Source organism: Cajanus cajan, chromosome 4 (genome assembly GCF_000230855.2).
Source record: "Cajanus cajan strain Asha chromosome 4, NIPB_CcT2T_4, whole genome shotgun sequence".
NCBI lineage: Eukaryota > Viridiplantae > Streptophyta > Magnoliopsida > Fabales > Fabaceae > Cajanus > Cajanus cajan.
The window spans coordinates 153,427-177,507 of NC_138520.1; the positions used below are offsets into that span (position 1 = coordinate 153,427).

Below are 24,081 nucleotides of genomic sequence, written 5' to 3' on the forward strand. Positions count from 1 at the left end.
TAATAAAATAATCCATAACCAATGTATACAATCCATACCATATGTATACAGATTCCATATCCAAAACAAAGTCACACCACTGTATAATCCATGATGTAACCAACACATCCAAACCAAATGTTGGCCTCAACACCATCCAAACCAAGTGTTGATACGGTGAAACATGTCAGCAACCCATGTCCCACACCTAACCTCTCATGGAAAATATACAGTTGGATTACGTCGTCACGTAACCCTGGTGATCATGGCCACTTCATCCATCGGTATGACTCGGCCTTGCCCCCATACCGGTAGCAAATAGAATACTTAGAGGAGTACTTCAGAATCCACCTAACATCTGAAGTGGTTTATCATATAACCTTTGGAAAAGTTCCACATTGGAATCCTCACCATGGGATTCCCAAATTTCATATTTTTCCAAAGATTATATCCTGATCTCCCCAAGAGATCTAATCCATACCATAACCTTACTCCTTTAAGTCCTATTTACTTTTCCAAACCACATACATAGCATATTCCATAATTAAACATAACCATAACCATGCCAATTTGTCAATATAATAATAATATAAATATCCAAAACAACCATCAATTGATCCAAATTATACTATATGAAATGAAAATCTCCACATAAAATAGCATATTAAAATTATACTATTCCTATCATGCTCATATATACTAGATTAATTTTATAAGCACTACCCTTACTTGGATAAACCTGAACTGAAACTCGGGCAGAATCTCCTCCTCTCTCCTTAAACAAGAACCGAAACTCGGGCAGAACCTCCACCTCTCTCCTTAAGCAAGGGCCGAAACTCGGGCAGAATCTCCTCTTCTCTCCTCTTTTCTCTCCCCTAGCAGAACCTCCTCTACTGGATTCCTCTTTCTCTCTCCTCTTTTCTTTTCTCCTCCCTTCTTTTTCTTTCTCTCTCTCTCCTCTTTCTCTCTCTAGGATTCTCTTTTCTCAGTATATTTTTTTTCACCCCCCCTGGCCCCTATTTATAGGCAACCAGAGTCACCCGGAACGGCCCGTATTGAATTCGGAACGGCCCGTTCCGAATCTTTCAAATGTACGCAAATTTTTAAACTGGAACGGCCCGTTCCAAAATCGGAACGGCCGTTCCCAAAAAGCAGAACGGCCCGTTCTAAAATCAGAACGGCCCGTTCCGAGACTCATCCAGAACGGCCCGTTCTCCTTCCGGAACGACCCGTTCTCCCTCCAGAATGGCCCGTTCCAAAGTCAGAACGGTCCGTTCTCCTAGTTGGAACGGCCCGTTCTGGGCCCGTTCTCACTAAAAAAATTTAGTATAATTTTTAAGCTTGGAACGACCCATTTTGCTTTTGGAACGGCCCGTTCCAAGTTACCAAAACACCCCTTAAATTTTTTTAAAATTGCGAAAATGCCATCAGTAATAAAATTACAAGAATACCCCTATACCTTTATAAAATTTACGAAAATGCCATTGATAATTAATAATAATAAAAAAAATGGGTATTACAATTCTCTCCAACAACAAAAATTTTCGTCCTCGAAAATTCACTTACTCTAAAAGAGATATGGGTATTGATCCTTCATCCTTTCCTCCAACTCCCAAGTAGCTTCATTAGTAATCTCATCCCAAATAACTTTCACTAAATTGATAAATTTACCTCGCAACTGTTTAACTTTCTTATCTGCCACTGAAACTGGCTGTTTCTCAAAAGTTAAATTCTCCTTAACTTGTACTGCCTCTGATTCCAATACATGATTTGGATCGTGAATATATTTCCTCAGTTGTGAAACATGGAACACATCATGCAGATTAGAAAGGAATGGAGGTAATGCAATCTGATATGCCACTGGTCCAATCCTCTTGAGAATTTGATACGGCCCAATAAACTTAGGATTCAACTTCTTAGCTTTGATAGCTCTTCCCACACCTGTGGTAGGAGTTACTTTCAAAAACACATGTTCTCCTTCTGAAAACTCCAAAAGTTTCCTCCTTTTGTCTGCATAAGACTTTTGCCGACTCTGAGCAGCTCTCATTCTTTCCTGAATTTGTTTCACCTTTTCAGTAGTCTGTAAGATGATCTCTGGCCCCACCATCACTAATTCTCCCTCTTTAAACCAACACAAAGGTGTTCGACATTTCCTCCCATACAGAGCCTCAAATGGTGCCATTCCTATACTTGCATGAAAACTGTTATTATAAGTGAACTCGACCAAAGGCAACATCTCTTCCCAATTCCCTAGATGATCCAAAATACAAGCTCTCAACAAGTCCTCCAAAGATTGGATAGTCCTCTCAGACTGCCCATCAGTTTGTGGGTGATAAGCAGAACTGAGCCTCAACTTAGTCCCTAACGCTTGATGCAAACTTTGCCAAAATCGGGATGTAAAATGAGGATCCCTATCAGAGATGATACTGGAGGGTACACCATGTAATCTAACAATCTCCTTAATATACAATTGAGTTAACTTTTCCAAGGACCACTTTATATTCATTGGAAGGAAATGAGCACACTTAGTTAATCTATCCACGATCACCCAAATAGAATCACAATTCTTAGCAGATCTTGGTAATCCAACAACAAAATCCATGGTTATACTATCCCATTTCCATTCTGGCACTTCCATCATTTGTAACAAACCTCCTGGTTTTTGATGTTCTACTTTAGCTTTTTGACACACAATGCAAGATGCAACATACTCAGCTATCTCCCTCTTCATACCATTCCACCAGAACATTTTCTTCAAATCTTGATACATTTTTGTCATACCCGGATGTACACTCAACTTACTTTTATGACCTTCCTCAAGTATCAACTTCTTCAACTCTTTATCTTGTGGAATACAAATTCTACCCTTGTACCTCAAGATTCCATCCATATCTTGTTCAAATCCTTCAGCTTTCTCAGAACCCAACAACTCTCTAACCTTATTCAATCTCATATCCTGAACTTGTTTTTGTTTCACCATCTCCAAGAAATCACTAGTAATGGTAGTCATACCACAACTAATAAAATCTGAGGCAATCACAACATTAAGATTCATATCCCTGAATTTCTCTACTAACTCCATCTCTTTAACCATCAGGTAAGACATATGAAGAGATTTTCTACTCAAAGCATCTGCCACCACATTTGCTTTACCTGGATGGTACATTAACTGAAAGTCATAATCTTTCAAAAACTCAATCCACCTCCTTTGCCTCATATTTAACTCTTTCTGATCAAACAAATATTTCAAACTCTTATGATCACTAAACACATCAAACTTTGCTCCATAGAGATAATGTCTCCAAATCTTCAAAGCAAAAACCACCGCAGCCAACTCTAGATCATGCGTAGGATAATTTTGTTCATGAGTCTTTAACTGCCTAGATGCATAAGCCACAACCTGTCTATCTTGCATAAGAACACATCCTAAACCTTGATGACATGCATCACAATAAACCTCAAAAGATTTATTAGGATCTGGCAGAATCAACACTGGAGACGAAGTCAACTTTTCCTTTAACTCTTGAAAACTCCTTTCACACTCCTCCGTCCATATAAAAGGATGATCCTTCCTGGTCAGCTGTGTCAAAGGCATAACTATTTTAGAAAATCCTTCTATGAATCTTCTATAATAGCCGGCCAATCCCACAAAACCTCTAATTTCAGTAACTGATTTTGGACGCTCCCACCTCAAAATCGCTTCCACCTTAGTAGGATCAACTGCAATTCCTTGTGCAGAAATCACATGACCCAAGAACTTAACTTCAGATAACCAAAACTCACATTTTGACAACTTTGCAAATAATTGTTTCTCCTTCAATACCTGCAAAACTATCCTCAGATGTTCTCTATGTTCTTCCATAGATTTAGAATAAACCAGAATATCATCAATGAACACCACCACAAACTTATCCAGAAAGGGTCTGAAAATCCTGTTCATATAATCCATGAAAATAGCTGGAGCATTCGTCACTCCAAAAGGCATGACAACATACTCATAATGGCCATACCGAGTCCTGAAAGCAGTCTTTGGTATGTCCTCTTCCTTTACCCGAATTTGGTGATATCCAGATCTCAAATCAATCTTGGAGAAAATAGTAGCTCCCCTTAACTGATCCATCAAATCATCTATTCTTGGCAATGGATATTTATTCTTGATTGTCAATTTATTTAACTGCCTGTAATCCACACATAACCTCACACCACCATCCTTCTTCTTTACCAATAACACTGGTGCTCCCCACGGAGATACACTAGGTCTGATCATCTGCTTCTCCAAAAGTTCTTCAACCTGCTTCTTCAATTCAGATAACTCCGCTGGTGCCATTCTATAAGGAGAAATGGACACTGGTCCCGCCCCTGGTATAAGATCAATACTAAACTCTAACTCTCGCTTTGGTGGTAATCCCGGAACATCATCCGGAAAAACCTCTGGAAATTCTCTAACAACATCAATACTATTCAACAACTTTTCATTCTCTACACTAATAAAAGATAAGATCATAAACCCAAGAGCTCCATCCTTCAACAATCCATCTACCTGTCTATTAGAAATAAATCTCTCCTGTTCATCAGTAGGAAAGATTAATTTCTTCTCTGAACAATCTATCAAAATCCTATTGGCAGAAAGCCAATCTATCCCTAAAATCACATCCAAATCGGATAGAGGTAAACAAAATAAATTCACTTTATAACAACGCCCTTCCACCTCCACTGGACATCTCAAACAAACCTCAGAAGTCAAAACAGACCCTGAAGCTGGGGTAGAAACAACTAGATCCACACACAAAGAACTCACAACTAAATTTAACCTTGCCACGCATTCATAAGAAATAAAAGAATGTGAAGCACCAGAATCAAATAAAATAGAAATATCATTACCATCAGCTTTGCCCTTTCCTTTTACCAGCTCAGATGTCGTTTCAGCTTCAGCACCTGTTAAAGCAAAGACACGACCTGCTGCAGTAGGCCGATCCACTTTCTGGTTCTCTCTAGCTGGAATATTTTTGACAATGCAATCTTTAGCCATGTGACCCACCTTGCCACATTTAAAACACGTATAGTTCTTTGTAGAACAGTCCTTCATCATATGTGGGCCTCCACAGATATAACATCTAATACTCTGAACATCTCTTGTGGTAGTAGTCCCCATCGGTTTCTTATTAGCATTTCCAATTTGAAACTGAGATGGTCTCTTTTGAGGATGTTTCCCCCTCCCAAATCCAGATGATCCCTCTAGACCCTTTGCCACTCTATTTCCTCCTTCAAATCTCTCAACTGTTTTTGCCTTTTCAACTAGAACTGGGAATTCCACAATCCCCATAGGGACAATAGTCTTTTTCAGCTCAAATCTTAGACCCTCACTAAACTTCCTGCATCTCCAGGCTTCAGTGATAGCTTGAGAATAATACCTAGCCAAGTGTTCAAACTTGACCACATACTCTTGTACTGACATATTTCCTTGTTGCAATCTCAAAAATTCAGCTTCCTTAGCATATCTGGCGCTATCTGGAAAATATTTCTCTAGGAATACCTTTTTGAAATTTTCCCAATTTATCACCTCCCCTCTAGCTTCCATCATAGCTTGAGCACCTTTCCACCAGAAACTAGCCTCACCCACCAACATATAAACAGCATAAACTAGCTTCCTTTCCTCAGGACAATGCATCACCATAAAGATTTTCTCCATCTCTTCAATCCATTGATCAGCAATTTCAGGTCCATTAACACCTGTAAATTGAGGAGGATTCCCTTTTCTGAACTCTGACAAGCCCCTATATTCATCAGATACTTCAGTCCTAGCTGCTTCAGCTGCAGCCCGGTTGGTCTCCATCTGAGCCAACAAAGTATTCTGTTGTCCAATAGCAGCAGCAATTAGCTCCATAGCCTGAGCAATCTGCCGCTCATCTACACCTGAAGAAGGATGAGAATGGTTTCCCCTACCAACCATCCTAATAAAGATAAAAGATCAAGGAACCCATGAGTTTACACTAAAACACATAAGAAATTCCTTTCAAAAAAAAAATCTATTTCCACTCAACAGAAACATAATAAGACCATTTCCCACAAACCCTAAAGAGACTCGACCAGCTCTGATACCAAAATTGTAACGACCCACCCTAGGTCGTCACATTAATAACCAGCCAAAATAAAATAATATAAAATAAAGAAAATAGAGCAAAAGCCAGCTACGATAGAGTGAAAAAAATTATTTCATAATATCAAACATAATTATATCAGAGTCATTCTTGGTAAAATTATACAGTAATCCAATAGTAACATCATGAAATATAAGTTAGACACCCTAGGTGCTGGTCAAGCTCTACGTCTAGCCACTTCTCAAAGCAGCTACCCCAAAAGACTCCTTGCTATCCCAAGGCCTCACACCTGATCTGCTCCCCCACATAGTGAGATCATCACAGTCCAAACCACATGGAAACACAAGGGTTAGCACATATAAAACCAACCATAGTATATCATAATAAAATATCATTAAACAAATATTTATCCACAGTATTTATCCAGACCAACAAGTCATTTTCCATTCTAAATATAGACCAACCCAAAATATAATGTATACACGTCCATGCCAATATATACATATTTTATGATAATAAAATAATCCATAACCAATGTATACAATCCATACCATATGTATACAGATTCCATATCCAAAACAAAGTCACACCACTGTATAATCCATGATGTAACCAACACATCCAAACCAAATGTTGGCCTCAACACCATCCAAACCAAGTGTTGATACGGTGAAACATGTCAGCAACCCATGTCCCACACCTAACCTCTCATGGAAAATATACAGTTGGATTACGTCGTCACGTAACCCTGGTGATCATGGCCACTTCATCCATCGGTATGACTCGGCCTTGCCCCCATACCGGTAGCAAATAGAATACTTAGAGGAGTACTTCAGAATCCACCTAACATCTGAAGTGGTTTATCATATAACCTTTGGAAAAGTTCCACATTGGAATCCTCACCATGGGATTCCCAAATTTCATATTTTTCCAAAGATTATATCCTGATCTCACCAAGAGATCTAATCCATACCATAACCTTACTCCTTTAAGTCCTATTTACTTTTCCAAACCACATACATAGCATATTCCATAATTAAACATAACCATAACCATGCCAATTTGTCAATATAATAATAATATAAATATCCAAAACAACCATCAATTGATCCAAATTATACTATATGAAATGAAAATCTCCACATAAAATAGCATATTAAAATTATACTATTCCTATCATGCTCATATATACTAGATTAATTTTATAAGCACTACCCTTACTTGGATAAACCTGAACTGAAACTCGGGCAGAATCTCCTCCTCTCTCCTTAAACAAGAACCGAAACTCGGGCAGAACCTCCACCTCTCTCCTTAAGCAAGGGCCGAAACTCGGGCAGAATCTCCTCTTCTCTCCTCTTTTCTCTCCCCTAGCAGAACCTCCTCTACTGGATTCCTCTTTCTCTCTCCTCTTTTCTTTTCTCCTCCCCTCTTTTTCTTTCTCTCTCTCTCCTCTTTCTCTCTCTAGGATTCTCTTTTCTCAGTATATTTTTTTTCACCCCCCCTGGCCCCTATTTATAGGCAACCAGAGTCACCCGGAACGGCCCGTATTGAATTCAGAACGGCCCGTTCCGAATCTTTCAAATGTACGCAAATTTTTAAACTGGAACGGCCCGTTCCAAAATCGGAACGGCCGTTCCCAAAAAGCAGAACGGCCCGTTCTAAAATCAGAACGGCCCGTTCCGAGACTCATCCAGAACGGCCCGTTCTCCTTCCGGAACGACCCGTTCTCCCTCCAGAATGGCCCGTTCCAAAGTCAGAACGGCCCGTTCTCCTAGTTGGAACGGCCCGTTCTGGGCCCGTTCTCACTAAAAAAATTTAGTATAATTTTTAAGCTTGGAACGGCCCGTTTTGCTTTTGGAACGGCCCGTTCCAAGTTACCAAAACACCCCTTAAATTTTTTTAAAATTGCGAAAATGCCATCAGTAATAAAATTACAAGAATACCCCTATACCTTTATAAAATTTACGAAAATGCCATTGATAATTAATAATAATAAAAAAAATGGGTATTACAGGTGGAATGTAGGAGAGTGATTGTATGAGTTGGACTTGAAGGGTTGCAAAGTACAACCCAATTAAATCTAACTTGGTTTGGCAAGTTTAATCCATTATGACACCCTTTTTCGACTGCAAGTGAGACAGGTCATGAGTGACTACTATTAAGATATATTGTGTATTTTTTGTGTGATTATGTTTATGTTAAAAATGAAGGAATGATGTGTGATTAATAATAGAGTTTTGAGTATTTATTGAATATGTAAGTGATCATATAATGTTAAAGAAAAATTAAGAAAAGAAGGAAAATGTAATTATTAAAAATATAATTTTTATGTTATTTTTTTAATTTATATTAATTTAAAAAATATATATGTATATATATTATATTTAATATGATATTTTTTCTCTTATTCCATGTATTTTTTTTATCCATGTAAGTTCATTTTTATTTTCATTTTTTGTTCTTTTACTATGCTAATGACATGACAATATTAATAACGTGCCATATAATATTTGTGTGACATATGATAATATGACATCATGATGACATGACACTAATGATGTGACATTATGTTGACTTGATACATGATGATGTTATCATGATGTCATTTTTTGTTATTGACGTGATATGAGATTATATCATCGGTTAACGTTTTTGTAATGTATTTTATTGGCAGGAAAAAAAATAAAAAAATTAATTATATGGACAAAAATTATATTTAAGTCAAAATATAAAATTATATAAATATTGGTTCAATAGTGATACATTGTAAATGTAATTGGATGACAATGTAAACTTGTTTTTTACTATTATTGTATCATCATTAAATCCTATATATATAATTATTTAAAAAAAATTATGTACAATGATAGTAATGAAAATAAATCTTAGGATACAATCTACCCAAAAATCTCATTGTTAGACCCATCTAAGTGATTCATATATTTTTACACACACGTGTATATATGCACTAAAATATATTTGTATAAAGTTCAAAATTGGATCTCTCATTAAATTGATTTAGGTATTAATTCAAGGTTCAATAGTTCAACTATAGTTGAATCGTGATTAAATTAATATTAATAAATAAAAATTATAATTAATATAAAAATAATGTTAAATAAATATAATATCTTAATTTTTAATACTAAAAATTAAAACAAAACATTATTTACAATTTTATAAAATTTAATTGATGCATAAAATTATAAACTAAATATGATATACAATATTTAACTTTATATTTTAATAAAAAATCAAATTATATAATATAAATTATAAAAATAAAGATATTAAAATGATAAATTAACATAAATAATTAAATTATATTTTTAAGACAAGTATTATAAATAATTTATTTTAATTTATAGTTTATATTAAATATGTATTTTTATTCAAAATATTTCAAATTAAATTTTAAGAAACATATTTTTTATTGAACCAATTTAAACCAGTTTATTGATTCTATTGATTTTTCACATGTTCATTGTAAAATGATATTATGGACTAATTAAACCAACAAATAACTGATTTTTGGTTTAGCTGAAGAGACCAATTAGTTTGGTTCGGTTTTGATAACCATGATAAATACAAAAAAAAAAACATAATAATAATAATAATAATAATAATAATAATAATAATAATAATAATAATAAATTTGACATATTGGTTTCATTATTTTTGTCGATTTGTAATTTCGATACCTATATTTTAAAATAAAGATATTTAGTCTTTCTATTTTTAATAATATAGAATTTTGATCATTTTGTCAATTGATATTTATTAATCGTTAAATTTTGACGTTGTTAAGTGACTTATCACTATTTAAGTGACATGATATTTATTGACATGACATATAAAGATAAAAATTAAAAATAACAAAAAAAATTGATTTATATATATTTTAAAGATTGCTTAGTATTTATTTTATTAATAAACTTTATTATTTTATTAAATGTCAACAACTTAAGTATGAATAAATATTAAAACTCTACAATTAATGAATGTCAAATTGGCATAAGGACCAAAATTTCATAATTTTAAAACTAAAATGACTAAATGTCTTTGTAACAAATAGGTTATAGGGCCGAGAAGTACTCGACCTGACCGAATACTACAATCATGGTCGAAGGTAATGTTCGGTCATTACAAGATAATAAAGTGTTTTAAATGTACTTAAATTATCAAATCATCAACGATAATATTATTTTATCTATGAATATACCTGCATTTTGTTGAGATGATGAGACATCTTGAAGACTCATGAAAAAGGATAATGTATTGATTATAATAAATAAAGGCATGTGTGTGTTTGTTAATAATTGATGATGATGAATGCTTAATTCAAGAACTAATGAAGCTTTTAAGAAACCAAAAACTTGATTACTTAGTATTTCTATGTATAAATATAAAGTAATATATTATCATGAAAAAGTAATTTATTATCAAGTGTTTAAACATAAAAGTATGACTTGATTCAAATAAGATTTTTAAAGGTAACATTGTTAATCAATTATCATCCAAAATTATCAAGTCTATTACTGTTAGAATATAAAGAACGAAGAAATATAAAATGCTAAAATACTTCACTGAATATTCATTAACCAATGTAATGCTCTTATAGAGTTACAAGTGAGGCCCAAACAACTAACCAACATTAAACCAAAATTGGAAAACAGATTACAGTAACTAACACAACAGAAAATATGCTAACATTTCCTCCCTTAAACTATTGCTTAGACAGAACACAAGCAATTAGTTTATCTTAGGAATTTCACATACTCCCATCTGCTCTCGAAGCTTAAGGAAGCAATCTAACTTCAGAGGTTTGGTTAGTAAATCTGTTCCTTAGTTCCACACTGAACCAACTCTATACATCCATCTCTTGAGAGATTTCTCAGAAAATGGAAACGCACATCGATATGCTTGCTTCTTCCATGCATAACAGGATTCTTAGAAAGTTTAATAGTTGAGCTATTATCACACATCAAAGTGGTGCAACCTTCCTGATTATGTCGCAGCTCCTTCAAAATTCTCCTCATCTACACGGCTTGACAGGCACAAGCTCTAACTACCACAAATTCAGCCTCTGTGGTGGACAATGTCACAATCGGCTATTTTTTGGATGACCAAGCTACTGCTCCATTACTTAGTAAAAACACATAACCAGAGGTGCTTTTTCTGTCTACCAACTCACCTGCATAGTCACTGTTAGTGTAAGCTAACAATTCTTCATCTCCTCCCTTCTTATAGAAAATACCAAAATCCACAGTTCCTTGTAAGTATCTAAGAACTCTCTTTGCAACTTGCATATGTATTTGAGTGGGTTGGCTCATAAAACGACTGATCAAACTAACAGAGAACATCAAGTTAAGTCTGGTTGCTGTAATATACATGAGACTTCCTACCAGTTGCTTGTATCGAGTCTCGTCTACTTTCATTCCTGTTTCATCTTTGGACAGTTTACAACCAGGTACAATAGGAACTTTGAAAAAATTGCTATCAGACATCCCAAACCTCCTCAACACTTCTAAGGCATACTTTCTCTGATAAATGTAGATCCCATCATCCTCCTGTAGAACTTCAATTCCAAGAAAAAACCTCATTCTGCCAAGATCTGTCATATCAAACTCTTTCTTCATTGAATTCTTGAAAGCACTCATCAATGACTCATCGTTACTAGTGTATATGAGGTCGTCGACATACAAGCTAACAATTAAAACCCTTTCGTCTAAAGTGTGCTTCAAGAATAAAGTTTGCTCATGATTGCTTTTCCTGAATCCTGCACTCATAAAGTATGATTCGATTCGATTGAACCATGCTCTCGGGGCTTGTTTTAGCCCATATAAAGCCTTGTAAAGTTTGTAGACCTTATTCTCACACCCCTTTTGCACATAACCTTTTGGCTGTTCCACATATACATCCTCATTTAGAGTGCCATACAAAAAGGCTGATTTCACATCAAGTTGATACAATTTCCACCCTCTACTTGCTGCAATAGCTATTATCATTCTCACAATGTCCATTTTGCTTACAGGAGCAAACACCTCTATATAGTCCACCCCCTGTTCTTGAGAGTAGCCTTTAGCCACTAACCTGGCCTTGTACTTGTCCACTTGACCAATCTCATTCAACTTAGTCTTGTAGATCCATTTAACTCCTATCTTCTTTGCTCCAGCTGGTAAATCAGTGAGTTCCCATATCCCGTTTTTCACAATGGAGTTAATTTCAGCATCCATAGCCTGTCTCCACTTGGAGCTTTTTACAGCAACTTCAAAACTTTCAGGATCTGTACAATCTATTAAGGCCATATTTATTGCATCTTTAGATTCTGAGAATTCTTCTCCGTCTACATAATCTCTCATCCAACCAGGTGGGTGTCTATTTCTGCCCCTTTCATCATTGATCACTTTATTTTCTTCATGTTGTGACTGATTCCCTTCTTCGTCATTAGATTCACTATCTATTGTATTCTCTTCTTTAACTTCAGCGGTGTTTTTAGTATCTCCATATTCTAAATCTGCAATTTGTTCTTCTCTGTGACTGACATTCCAGTTCCATTGAGTGTCTTCCTCAAAGACCACGTCTTTACTTATCACGATCTTCCTTGTAATTGGATTATAGAGCCTGTATCCTTTAGATTCCTCACTCATTCCCAACAGAACAATTTACAACTCTTGTTTTCCAATTTGGTTCTCCTTGCATCTGGAACGTGTACATGAGTTACACAACCAAACACCCTAAAATGCTCAACTGAAGGCTTGACACCACTCCAAGCCTCCTCTGGCGTTTGATTCTTGACAGCCAATGTTGGAGATCTATTTAGTACATACGCTACCCAGTTTACTGCTTCAGGCCAAAAGGATTTTGGAAGTTTCTTCTCTGATAATAAAGTTGTCACCAAGTTCATGATGGTTCTGTTCTTCCTCTCAGCTACCCCATTCTGTTGAGGGGTGTAAGCTATTGTTAACTGTCTTTTAATTCCTGTTTTCTGACAGAATTCATTGAACTCCAATGATGTGAACTCTCCTCCCCTATCAGTTATGAGGCACTTAATCATCAAACCAGATTCCTTTTCAACAAGATTCTTAAAACATTGAAAGTAGTGAAATGCCTCTGATTTTTTTGTTAAGAAATAAATCCATGTCTTTCTAGAGTAATCATCAATAAAACACAAAAAATACCTCTTTTGGCTATTGGAAGATGGAGTGATCGGGCCACAAATATCTGCATGAATTAATTCTAATTTTTGTTTTGCTCTCCATTGACTTTTCTTTGGGATGGGATCTCGATGTTGTTTTCCTTTCGTACAATCTTCACACACATTTTCTGTTGTAGATAATGAAGAGGGAAGGCCTCTAACCATTCCTTTGCTTTGTAAAATTCTTAGTCCTTTGTGACTAAGATGTGCATATCTATGATGCCATAAAGATGAGAGATCCTGAGTAGAGATGTGAAAGCATGAATCCTTCTTGGTTGCAGATTGAGCAAATAGAATGAACATTATATTTGTTGTCATATTAGTCTCTAGGATCAAACCCTTATCAGGATGGTACAACTTGCAGGTTCCTGACTGAAACATTACCGTTAAGCCTTTTTCTTGCAGCTGCCCTATACTCAACAAATTGTTCTTGAGTTCTGGTACTAAAAACACATCAGTAATTACGTGAGTGACTCCTTTAATGTTCAACCTAACACTTCCTTTTCCAGTCACCTCCATTCTTGTGTTATTACCAAGCTTTACATGTTGCTTGAAGGTGTCATCTACTTCTTTGAACCAAGCTCTATTTCCACACATGTGGTTTGAGCAACCAGAATCCAAGAACCATGCATTTGTTGTCTGCACATCATGTAAATCCTCATAAGCCATTAGTAAGAGCTCTTCTTCTTCATTGAATGCAACATAATAGGCTTCTTTTGTTAGAAAAGAATGGCACAATCCAAGAGGGGGGGTGAATTGGATTCAATGACCCTTTTAAAAATTTATCAGAGTATTTTGGATCTTAATTTCAATTAAAACTTTTCTATGACAGAATTTCCAAATGAAGCTCTTCTAAAGACTTGTTACAAAAATATGAATGCAATATGCTCACTTGATTACAACATAATGAGGTTCAACAATAATGTTCAATTACAGATTTAAACCATCAAGATTCACATACACTTGTTAATCAAGTTTTATCTTCTTTAAAGTTTAACCAAGAAATTACACAAAGTAAAAGATAAGGTAGAAGAAGATTGCACAAGTCTTTTATACTGGTTCAGCCACTCCACATGTGACCTACATCCAGTCCTTAATCAACACCTGATTAAGATTTGTTCCACTATCTTTAAGCAAGAAGGTTTACAAGCACACACACATGCATATACTTCAATACTAAAGATAACCAGTTTCTTGATCCCAAGAAAGCACCCCTTGTAGAACCCACTACAAGAAACCTTACCACTTGAGAAACCCTTCTCAAGATTTTCCACAAAGATTCACAAAGAATAAAAGGAACGAATTCACCTGGAATTCTTGAACAAATCTTTATCTTCCCCTTTCAAGAATATGATGATGATGATCTTCTTACAAAGCTTTTCACAAACGTTTTCACTCTTGGATTTCACAAAGAAAACTCTCCAAGATGTCACAAAGACTCACAAAAACGTTTTTCACAAATTGATTATCAGTTCTAACTCATGTCTGAAGTTTCTCAAAGTTCAAACTATTTATAAAAGTTTCAGACACAGATAATCGATTATTTTAAAGAATAATCGATTATTTTGTTCTTCAGATTTTCTGGAAATCAACCAAGAACAATATAATCGATTATTTAGCTGGATAATCGATTATTCCAGAGAGTTGTTCCTGGGATAATCGATTATTTTGGCGAATAATCAATTATTACAACAAGGCATTCCACTTTGCCTATTAGCTGGAATAATCGATTATTTTTAATGATAATCGATTATTTTGAGTTAGTTTTTAAAACTTCATTTTATACCTCAAAATAAGTTTCCAATCTTTTTAATTCATCATCATATACTCTCTACTTAGTTTAGATATAGATTTGCTTATGTACAAAGCATACAAAGCACACAAAATATACAAACATATTCAAAACAATTTATTTCCTAAGCTCTATTACATAGCTCCATTTCATAGCATTTTCTTGACTCTTCCTTGACTTTGTTTTTGTGCTCCAAGTTGTTGTTGTATACTTGTTGTGATCATCAAAACTCCTTTAAGATTCAAGCTCTCCTAAGCTCAACATCTTTATCCCAATCTGGACATTCATACTTATAATGCCCGAGTTTATGACATTTAAAACATTCAATTGTGGCTCGATTTTGCCTCCCTCTTCCTCTTCCTCTTCCTCTTCCTCTTCCTCTATAGCTGCCTCTGCCCCTACCTCCATTGTCATTTCTTTCTTCAGAACTTACTTTGAGTGCCTGCTCCTCTTCATGTTTTTTGTGAAATTTTTGCTCATGAACTATCAAAGAACTTTGAAGTTCATCAATGGAAAGAGAGTCAATATCTTTAGACTCCTCAATTGAGCAAACTATGTAATTAAATCTGTCAGTTAAGGATCTTAGAATCTTTTCAACAATTATTACATCCTGCATCTGCTCTCCATATGTTCTCATCTTGCTAGCCACACTCATGACCCGAGAAAAGTAGTTAGTTATGCTCTCACCTGATTTCATTTCAAGAATCTCAAATTCTTTCCTTAAACCTTGAAGAATCAACCTTTTCACTCTTGCATTGCCTTCATATTTTCTTTTTATCGAATCCCATATTTCCTTTGATGTATTCTTTTTTAAGATTGTTTCCAAGATTGTCCTATCTATGGCTTGAATCAAGTAATTCTTGACCTGAAAATCTTTCAGTTTCATCTCATCACGTTTCTTTTTCTGATCTTCAGTAGCTGCACTTCCCTTTTCTGAATCTTCAAATCCGATTTCCACCAAGCTCCAATACTCCTTGGATCTTAAGAAGTTTTCCATCAGCATACTCCAATGGTCATAGTGACCATCGAAGCGCGGAATTGCTAGTTGTACAAAACTGCTATCGTTTGCATTTGTCATTCTCTCTATCACGAATGCAACTCACTTTCTTCACAAGCCCCAATAGGAGCTCTGATGCCAAAATGTTAGAATATAAAGAACGAAGAAGTATAAAATGCTGAAATACTTCACTGAATATTCATTAACCAATGTAATGCTCTTATAGAGTTACAAGTGAGACCCAAACAACTAACTAGCATTAAACCAAAATTGGCAAACCAATTACAGTAACTAACACAATAGAAAATATGCTAACAATTACTGGAAATGATATTCAAATGTCCTCTGTGTTAATAAATTACCAAAGCTGGTAATAGATTAATAGAGATAATATTTTATGAAAATAATTTTACAAAAAATCTATGTAAAAAATATTGAGATACAATATTTCTTAAAAATATTATTATTTTTATTTTTAAATAACACACTAAACATTTTTAACTTCAAATTTTTGAGAAAATTAAGTCATGAAATATTATTATTTTTATTTTTAAAATTTTGATTGAAAGTATCCCAAAATTCTATAAAATTTTGAAAGTCATAAAAATATTGTAAAATCTTTTAAAATTCACATAATTTTTTTCAACTAAAAAATTCTTTCAAAATCCTATTTCAATAAATCCCCGAAAAAGAAATTCTATGTAGCAAACATTTTCTATATGTATCATATACAGAAAATTTATTTTGCCATAAAAATTAGTATAAAAATGTTTTAGTATTAGATATATTTGGTGGGCTATTGTTATTGGTTCACGCAAGCCAGCAAGTAATTTACTTTTGATGGGAGAAAAAGAAATGAGTTATTTTGTGTTACTATACTATTTTCCTTTTATGAAAGCGATATTGAAGCATAAAGTGTGTAGTCCGAATGATGATTGTTTGACGCATAACTGATTCCGATCGACGTGCAGAGCAGTGAGAGAGCGAAAAGGGCAGGTGTCAACTAGCGAGCCTCTGTTGCAAAAAAAAAAGGATTCATTTCATTACCAGCTTTACTTTTCGACCCGACGAATAGGATCGCTACTTGTGTTGTTTTCTATACGCCTTTCGTTGTCTTACTACGGCACCTGCACTCACTCACTCGACTATTACTTTTTTTAAGAATAAAAAAACAAAAAAGGAAAGAAAGAAAAAAGAAGCCCTCGCAGTGAGTGACCTATGTCCCTTTCCGCATCTCAGACACCCACCCTCAAAGCCTAGGTACGGGAATGGAAAATAGGGTTTGCGTTCTGGATCTCATCAATTTATGTTGGATCTATCTATTAAAGATTGATTATTATTATCTGCTTTTCCAGGCTGAAAGTAATTAAAACGATGAGTGGAGCTGTTCTTGTTGCTGTTGCAGCTGCCATCGGCAACTTACTGCAAGGATGGGATAATGCGACTATAGCAGGTCTGGTGTGTTTCTGTTAATTGATTTGATTTTGTTTCTTTCATCTAACCAATGGCAAGTTTGTATGCAGGATCCATCTTGTACATAAAAAAGGAGTTTCAATTAGAAAGTGAACCCACAGTTGAAGGTCTAATTGTGGCTATGTCACTTATTGGAGCCACCGTAGTTACTACATGCTCTGGAGCCCTATCAGACTTGCTAGGCCGACGTCCAATGTTGATCATCTCCTCTCTTCTTTATTTTGTTAGTTCTCTTGTCATGCTATGGTCTCCAAATGTTTATATCCTCCTCATTGCAAGACTTTTAGATGGTTTGGGAATTGGTTTGGCAGTTACCTTGGTACCTCTTTACATATCTGAGACAGCTCCTCCTGAAATTAGGGGATTACTTAATACACTTCCACAGTTCACTGGTTCTGCCGGAATGTTTTTCTCCTACTGTATGGTTTTTGGGATGTCACTCATGAAGGCTCCAAGCTGGAGAATCATGTTGGGTGTTCTTTCAATTCCTTCTCTTATTTATTTTGCACTCACACTCTTGTTCTTGCCCGAGTCTCCGAGATGGCTTGTCAGTAAAGGCCGAATGCTTGAGGCCAAGAAGGTTTTGCAGAGCCTTCGTGGAAGGGAAGATGTTTCTGGTTAGTTATGTGTGTAGTCTTCACCATTTACTTGCATTTTTTCATGCTTTACTACTTTTGACAGTCAAATTAGATCCTAGCTGCGCTGGACATTCAGCTGTTCACTTTTGGGCGATTATATATGTACTCTATGAGCCTGATCTGTTCCAGTTAGCAAAGTTGTTGTCGCAGTTCATTTGTGAATTGTGATGGGTAACAAGAATTGATGCTGAACCATATATTGTTAAGACAGTGTGGTCTGTCGGTGATTGACTAGTTCATGTAAATATGATTATAAACATTTAATGTATTCTTAAAAGGGGGGGCTATAAACATTCAAATATATATATATATATATATATATATATATATGCGCCATCAGTGTAAAACATTTTGTATAGACATCTTATAGAAATTCACCCTATCCCCTCATCATATCAAGGAATGAATTCCTATTGAATGTGTATAACAATGTTTTACATTAATAGTGCATATAAATTAAAATACATACTTAAATCATTTTAGAAGCTTCGGTTTACATAACTGTTAATTATCTTTTTATTTTTTCCATTCTCTCAGTATAGATGCATTAGTTGATTTTGATCCTTTGTGGCTTTGGGCTTTTGATATTCCTGGTAAATTCAAATTGTTTACTTTCTTTTGATTCTACTGTAGTAATTAATTTGTATATATTCATGCTTGGATAATAATTGCCATTGGGCATGGACAGGTGAAATGGCTTTATTGGTTGAGGGTCTTGGAGTTGGGGTTGATACAGCCATAGAAGAGTATATAGTTGGTCCAGCCAATGAACTTGCTGGTGAAGAGGATCCATCCAGAGAAAAAGATCATATTAAGTTGTATGGACCAGATCAAGGTCAGTCCTGGGTTGCTAGACCCGTTGCTGGACAAAGTTCTGTTGGCCTTGTATCTCGAAAAGGAAGCATGGCTAATCCGAGTGGTCTAGTGGATCCTCTAGTAACCCTCTTTGGTAGTATTCATGAGAAGCTTCCAGAAACAGGAAGCATGCGAAGTGCCCTTTTCCCTCACTTTGGAAGTATGTTTAGTGTTGGGGGAAATCAACCCAGGAATGAAGATTGGGATGAAGAAAGCCTTGCCAGAGAGGGTGATGATTATGCCTCTGATGCTGCTGCCGGTGATTCTGATGATAATTTGCAGAGTCCATTGATCTCTCGTCAAACAACAAGTCTGGATAAGGACATACCTCGTGGCCATAGTAATCTTTCAAGCATGAGGCAAGGTAGTCTTTTACATGGAAATGCAGGAGAACCCACTGGTAGTACCGGGATTGGTGGTGGTTGGCAGCTAGCATGGAAATGGTCTGAAAGAGAGGGCCCAGATGGAAAGGAAGGTGGCTTTAAGAGAATATATTTACGCCAAGATGGTGGTCCTGGTTCTACACGTGGGTCTGTGGTTTCACTACCTGGTGGTGATTTACCAACTGATGGTGAGATTGTACAGGCTGCTGCTCTGGTGAGTCAGCCAGCCCTTTATAACAAGGAGCTTATGCAACAAGGGCCAGTTGGACCAGCTATGATTCATCCGTCTGAAACTGCTGCAAAAGGGCCAAGTTGGAGTGATCTTTTTGAACCTGGGGTGAAGCATGCTTTGATGGTGGGGGTGGGACTTCAAATTCTTCAGCAGGTAATGACATATTTTCAATATCTGCTTTTTTGCCATTCCCATCTGTTGTAATGTTGCTCTTAAGTACTTTGTTTTCCTGGCCTTTTGATGAAACATTCATTGTGTTGTATCCAAGTGGTGGTTACTGGTGCTTTTTTATTTTATTTTTATTTTTTTTCCATCTTGTTTGCTTTCTTGAAAATGCTGACAGGCTAGGAGGTTGCAATTTTTCATATAGCTTAATAAGATGTCCTCTCTATTGTGTTCGTCAGTATGTAACGACTATTAAGGGTTTAAGGAGCTTTCTGATGTTAACAGTCAATTGGACTAGGAATAACTCATGAAACTCATTTCAAATAGTCTCTTTTCCATTTTCAACAGTGCCCATACAGTTCATTTGAGCTTCAACAAATGAGTTTGTTTGGACTTTTGCTGTGGCTGGGATTTTTAATTTTTTAAGAGAATTACTTTGGCAATTATTGGTTTATAGAAGAGTGCATTTTGAAAAAAAAAAAAGTTTAAATTTGAGATATTATTTGAAAAGAGTTGTTGGAGTGAAATTGTTTTAGTTGGTGTTAAATATAAAATCAGTAGGCACTTTCACCCAACAGCTTAAGCAAATATTTTTCAAATGTAAAATTAGGAAATAGTATGGAAATGATTATAGCCAAATTTCTTTGGATTTGAAAAATAATTTTTGAGATCTGTTTTGGTAAAACAAATAAAATTACTTGATTATTTTTGTGAATTATGCACATCAATGTGCATAAATGACATTGTGAACCACAATTTAATTGAAACACATTTTTGGTTCATTATGACTAGTGGGTTCGGGGTTCCTTCTTAATGGTATATGATATTAAATTTAATTGAATCATAACTATTCCAATTACCTTTAGTGGATAACATATTTTAGGAATTTGAGACTAAAAAGAAAATTCCTTCTTAATATAGTAAAAATAAATTACATCATATCTATGAATTCATGCTATAATTAAATCCAACTTTGATGGGATTGTGTCAATTGTTTTTAGACATACTAGATTATTATTGAATCATTATTGAATTTCCTATCTTTTATGGCCTAAAAAGGAAAAAAACAAAGGGATTGAAGCTCTTTGTACATTACCGCAAAAAACTTTATATTATTCTATGTAATCAAATAGCATTTTCATTTTTAAAGATTTTACACTAATCATTTGTATCAATGTCATTGAATACCTTTTACTTTATGGGTTGAGTTGTGACTGATTTTATTTAACTGCACAAAATAAACGGTGTTAATCCCAAAGCTGAGGCAATTTGTAAATCAAGCTAAACCTTTACCTAAAATGATGTGCTTTTTGGTTTGAAAGTTGCCGAGCAGGTGGTGTTACTAGAGTCACATGCTTGTGGTGTTCTATTATAAAAAAAAAATGCAAAAATGGGAACAATTAATTCTCTCAAGTGGCTAATTAAGTCAATTATTATTCATTGACTAATCTTTGACATCTTTATGTCAACCAATAATGCCTGGTTCTGCCACCGGTGAAAAGTTATGCTGGACTCATTTAAATCCTTTCTGGATGCAGTTCTCTGGTATAAATGGGGTCCTCTACTATACACCTCAAATTCTTGAGCAGGCAGGTGTTGGTTATCTTCTTTCTAACCTAGGCCTTGGTTCTACTTCTTCGTCCTTTCTTATTAGTGCAGTGACAACCTTGTTGATGCTTCCTTGTATAGCTGTTGCCATGAGGCTCATGGATATTTCTGGCAGAAGGTATTCATCTCCCCATTACCACTTTCTATTGAATTCTTTATCAAATAATATGAAATATGTTTAAGGGGTGGATGTAGTTGGTGGGGCGTTTTCTTATGAAATACTATTTCTATTGCATTTTCCCCTTTCATGTGCTTTTCTAAAATCTTTTAGTTTATAGTAGATATCTATAACAGGTGGATTTGACTTTTTCACTCTGCTTTATCAAGCCTGATTAAGATGTTTAGGAGATTTTTGCTGGTTCCGATGCCCCCTTTTTTCTTTTTCTTTTATTTTTCCTCCTGTATAAGGTGCATTTTTTCTTCTTATTTTACTTTTCTCTAGTTGTTTGCTGAAATATCTTTTTTATGGCTAGGCTATATCAGTAAATGTTCATAGCTGAAGTTATATTGGTGTTGGTTTGTTTTAGTTTAGTAATTCTTGCAGGTGTGTAGAATTATTTGGGGTTTTTATAAGCTGATCACACACACACACATATTTTAAAATTTTTTTCTTTATAATTTGAAAGGTGTCTGAAGATACAGAATTAGATAAATGCTTGTAAGCTGTAAGTACTTGATGTTTGCTGAATTATTTGCTCTTTGCACCTTTGGTACCCCTGCAATGTGATTCCTTGTGTCTTTCCCCAGTACTTGTTTGTACACTTTCCGTTGACGCATCTTAGTGATACCCTCTGCCTTTTTTTTTGCAGGACTTTGCTGCTCAGTACAATCCCCATCCTGATAGCAGCTCTTCTCATATTAGTCCTGGGCAGTCTTGTGGATTTGGGCACCACTGCTAATGCATCAATCTCAACCATTAGTGTTATTGTCTATTTCTGTTTCTTTGTCATGGGATTTGGGCCAATTCCTAATATACTTTGTGCAGAGATCTTCCCGACTCGAGTTCGTGGTCTCTGCATTGCCATTTGTGCTCTTACATTTTGGATCTGTGATATTATTGTCACCTACACACTCCCAGTTATGCTCAATTCTGTAGGCCTTGCTGGTGTTTTTGGTATTTATGCTGTCGTGTGCTTCATAGCTTGGGTATTTGTCTTTTTGAAAGTTCCAGAAACCAAGGGCATGCCACTGGAAGTGATCATTGAGTTCTTCTCTGTCGGAGCAAAACAGGTTGACGATACCAAGCACAACTGACCTAAGGATGTGATAAATTGAAAGTTTTGACGGTACCTTCTAATTATTTTCAATCTACGGCTTTGTTTGAAATTTCTTCCTCTTTTAAAATTTTCTTTTTCTATTATTCTCTCTTTTCCGTGGGTTGAGATTGAGAAACAAGAAACTTTGTTTTTGTAAAAAAGAAAGAAAAGTTCATTTGTCTGGTTAATTTATGGAATTTTATGTGCTTTAGTTACCCTGCCGCTAGTAGTCGAAATTGTTAAATGATCTGATTTATTTGTCGAATATATGACAAAAGATGGCTAGTGTACGATGACTTGAAGATGTTGGGATGGCTACAACAGTTATAGCGACTCGAACCATGTATGATAATCGTTGTCACTATTTCTTGTGTGGTAAGAGGCTTAGAGCTCATATCATGTTTGATGATTTAGATTATGTATATAGGGTGTATCAAGTCACTGTGAAGATAACATGAGTTATCATTCTATCATACATGATACATGATACATGATACATGAACAATTAAAATTAATTTTCCAATGAATAATTGAAGGATTTATTTAGATATATTTTTTATAACCATGATATTGGAACAAAGTATTAACTATTGAAAGCAGTAATTCATATCTATTAGAGATCGTAAATAATTCAATATGGATATTTTTCTTATAACATAACACCCCGTATTGTTTTATACCCAATATCCAATATTAGGATTCAAATTTCGGACAATTTGATTAAAGAAAACAAGTCACTATTACTTATGTTAATCAGTTTTGATATTTAAATTAGTTTTATGCTCGTAATTGTCACTTGGGGTGTGCGTGTCTATATATTACATTTAACTAAGATGCAAATGGTGTGATTGAGGATATATATATATATACTCTAAGAATAAGTTTATTTCTACTTACTTTATTTTATAATTCAAGTTTTATGTTAAATTTTAATTATTCAATCGTTAATTTAAAAGTTTTTAATACAAAGATTAAGTTTGTAATTTTTTTTAAATTTAAAAATCATTTGATGTTATTTCATTAATTCAAATTGAGGGATAATCAAAAAAATATTTTATACGTTGATTTGAATTAATGAAAGAAAGTATCAAAATAATTTTCAAGTTTTTTAAAAATTTGTATATCTAATCAAAACATTAAGGAATTTTAAATTAACAGTTGGATCATTAAAATTTAATATAGAAGATAAGTTATTGAATGAAGTAAGTGGGTCTCTCCTTATATATATATATATATATATATATATATATATATATATATATATATAAAGAGAGAATTGTGTAATTTTTACTGACTATTACACTACTTAATAATTTTTAATTAAATGTGGATTTTTTAAAAAAATACTATGAGATTGAAAGTTTCTTAGTCCTATATCATATATATAAGATTTTATATTATTCAAGA

General features: G+C 34.7%; 2 protein-coding genes across 2 annotated transcripts; one reads left to right on the forward strand and one right to left on the reverse strand.

Annotated features, from left to right (window-relative positions):
* Positions 1 to 15,308: 15,308 nt before the first annotated feature.
* LOC145956996 (uncharacterized) lies at positions 15,309 to 16,145 on the reverse strand. Its single transcript, XM_083073224.1, has one exon. It carries the CDS (start codon positions 16,143 to 16,145, stop codon positions 15,309 to 15,311), a length of 837 nt encoding a protein of 278 aa, XP_082929350.1.
* Positions 16,146 to 16,982: 837 nt separating this feature from the next.
* Positions 16,983 to 22,889, forward strand: TMT2 (tonoplast monosaccharide transporter2). Its single transcript, XM_020382106.3, has 6 exons — positions 16,983 to 17,324; positions 17,420 to 17,517; positions 17,588 to 18,154; positions 18,864 to 19,798; positions 21,349 to 21,536; positions 22,228 to 22,889. Exons 2-6 carry the CDS (start codon positions 17,439 to 17,441, stop codon positions 22,670 to 22,672), a joined length of 2,214 nt encoding a protein of 737 aa, XP_020237695.1. The 5' UTR covers positions 16,983 to 17,324; positions 17,420 to 17,438; the 3' UTR covers positions 22,673 to 22,889.
* Positions 22,890 to 24,081: the final 1,192 nt, after the last annotated feature.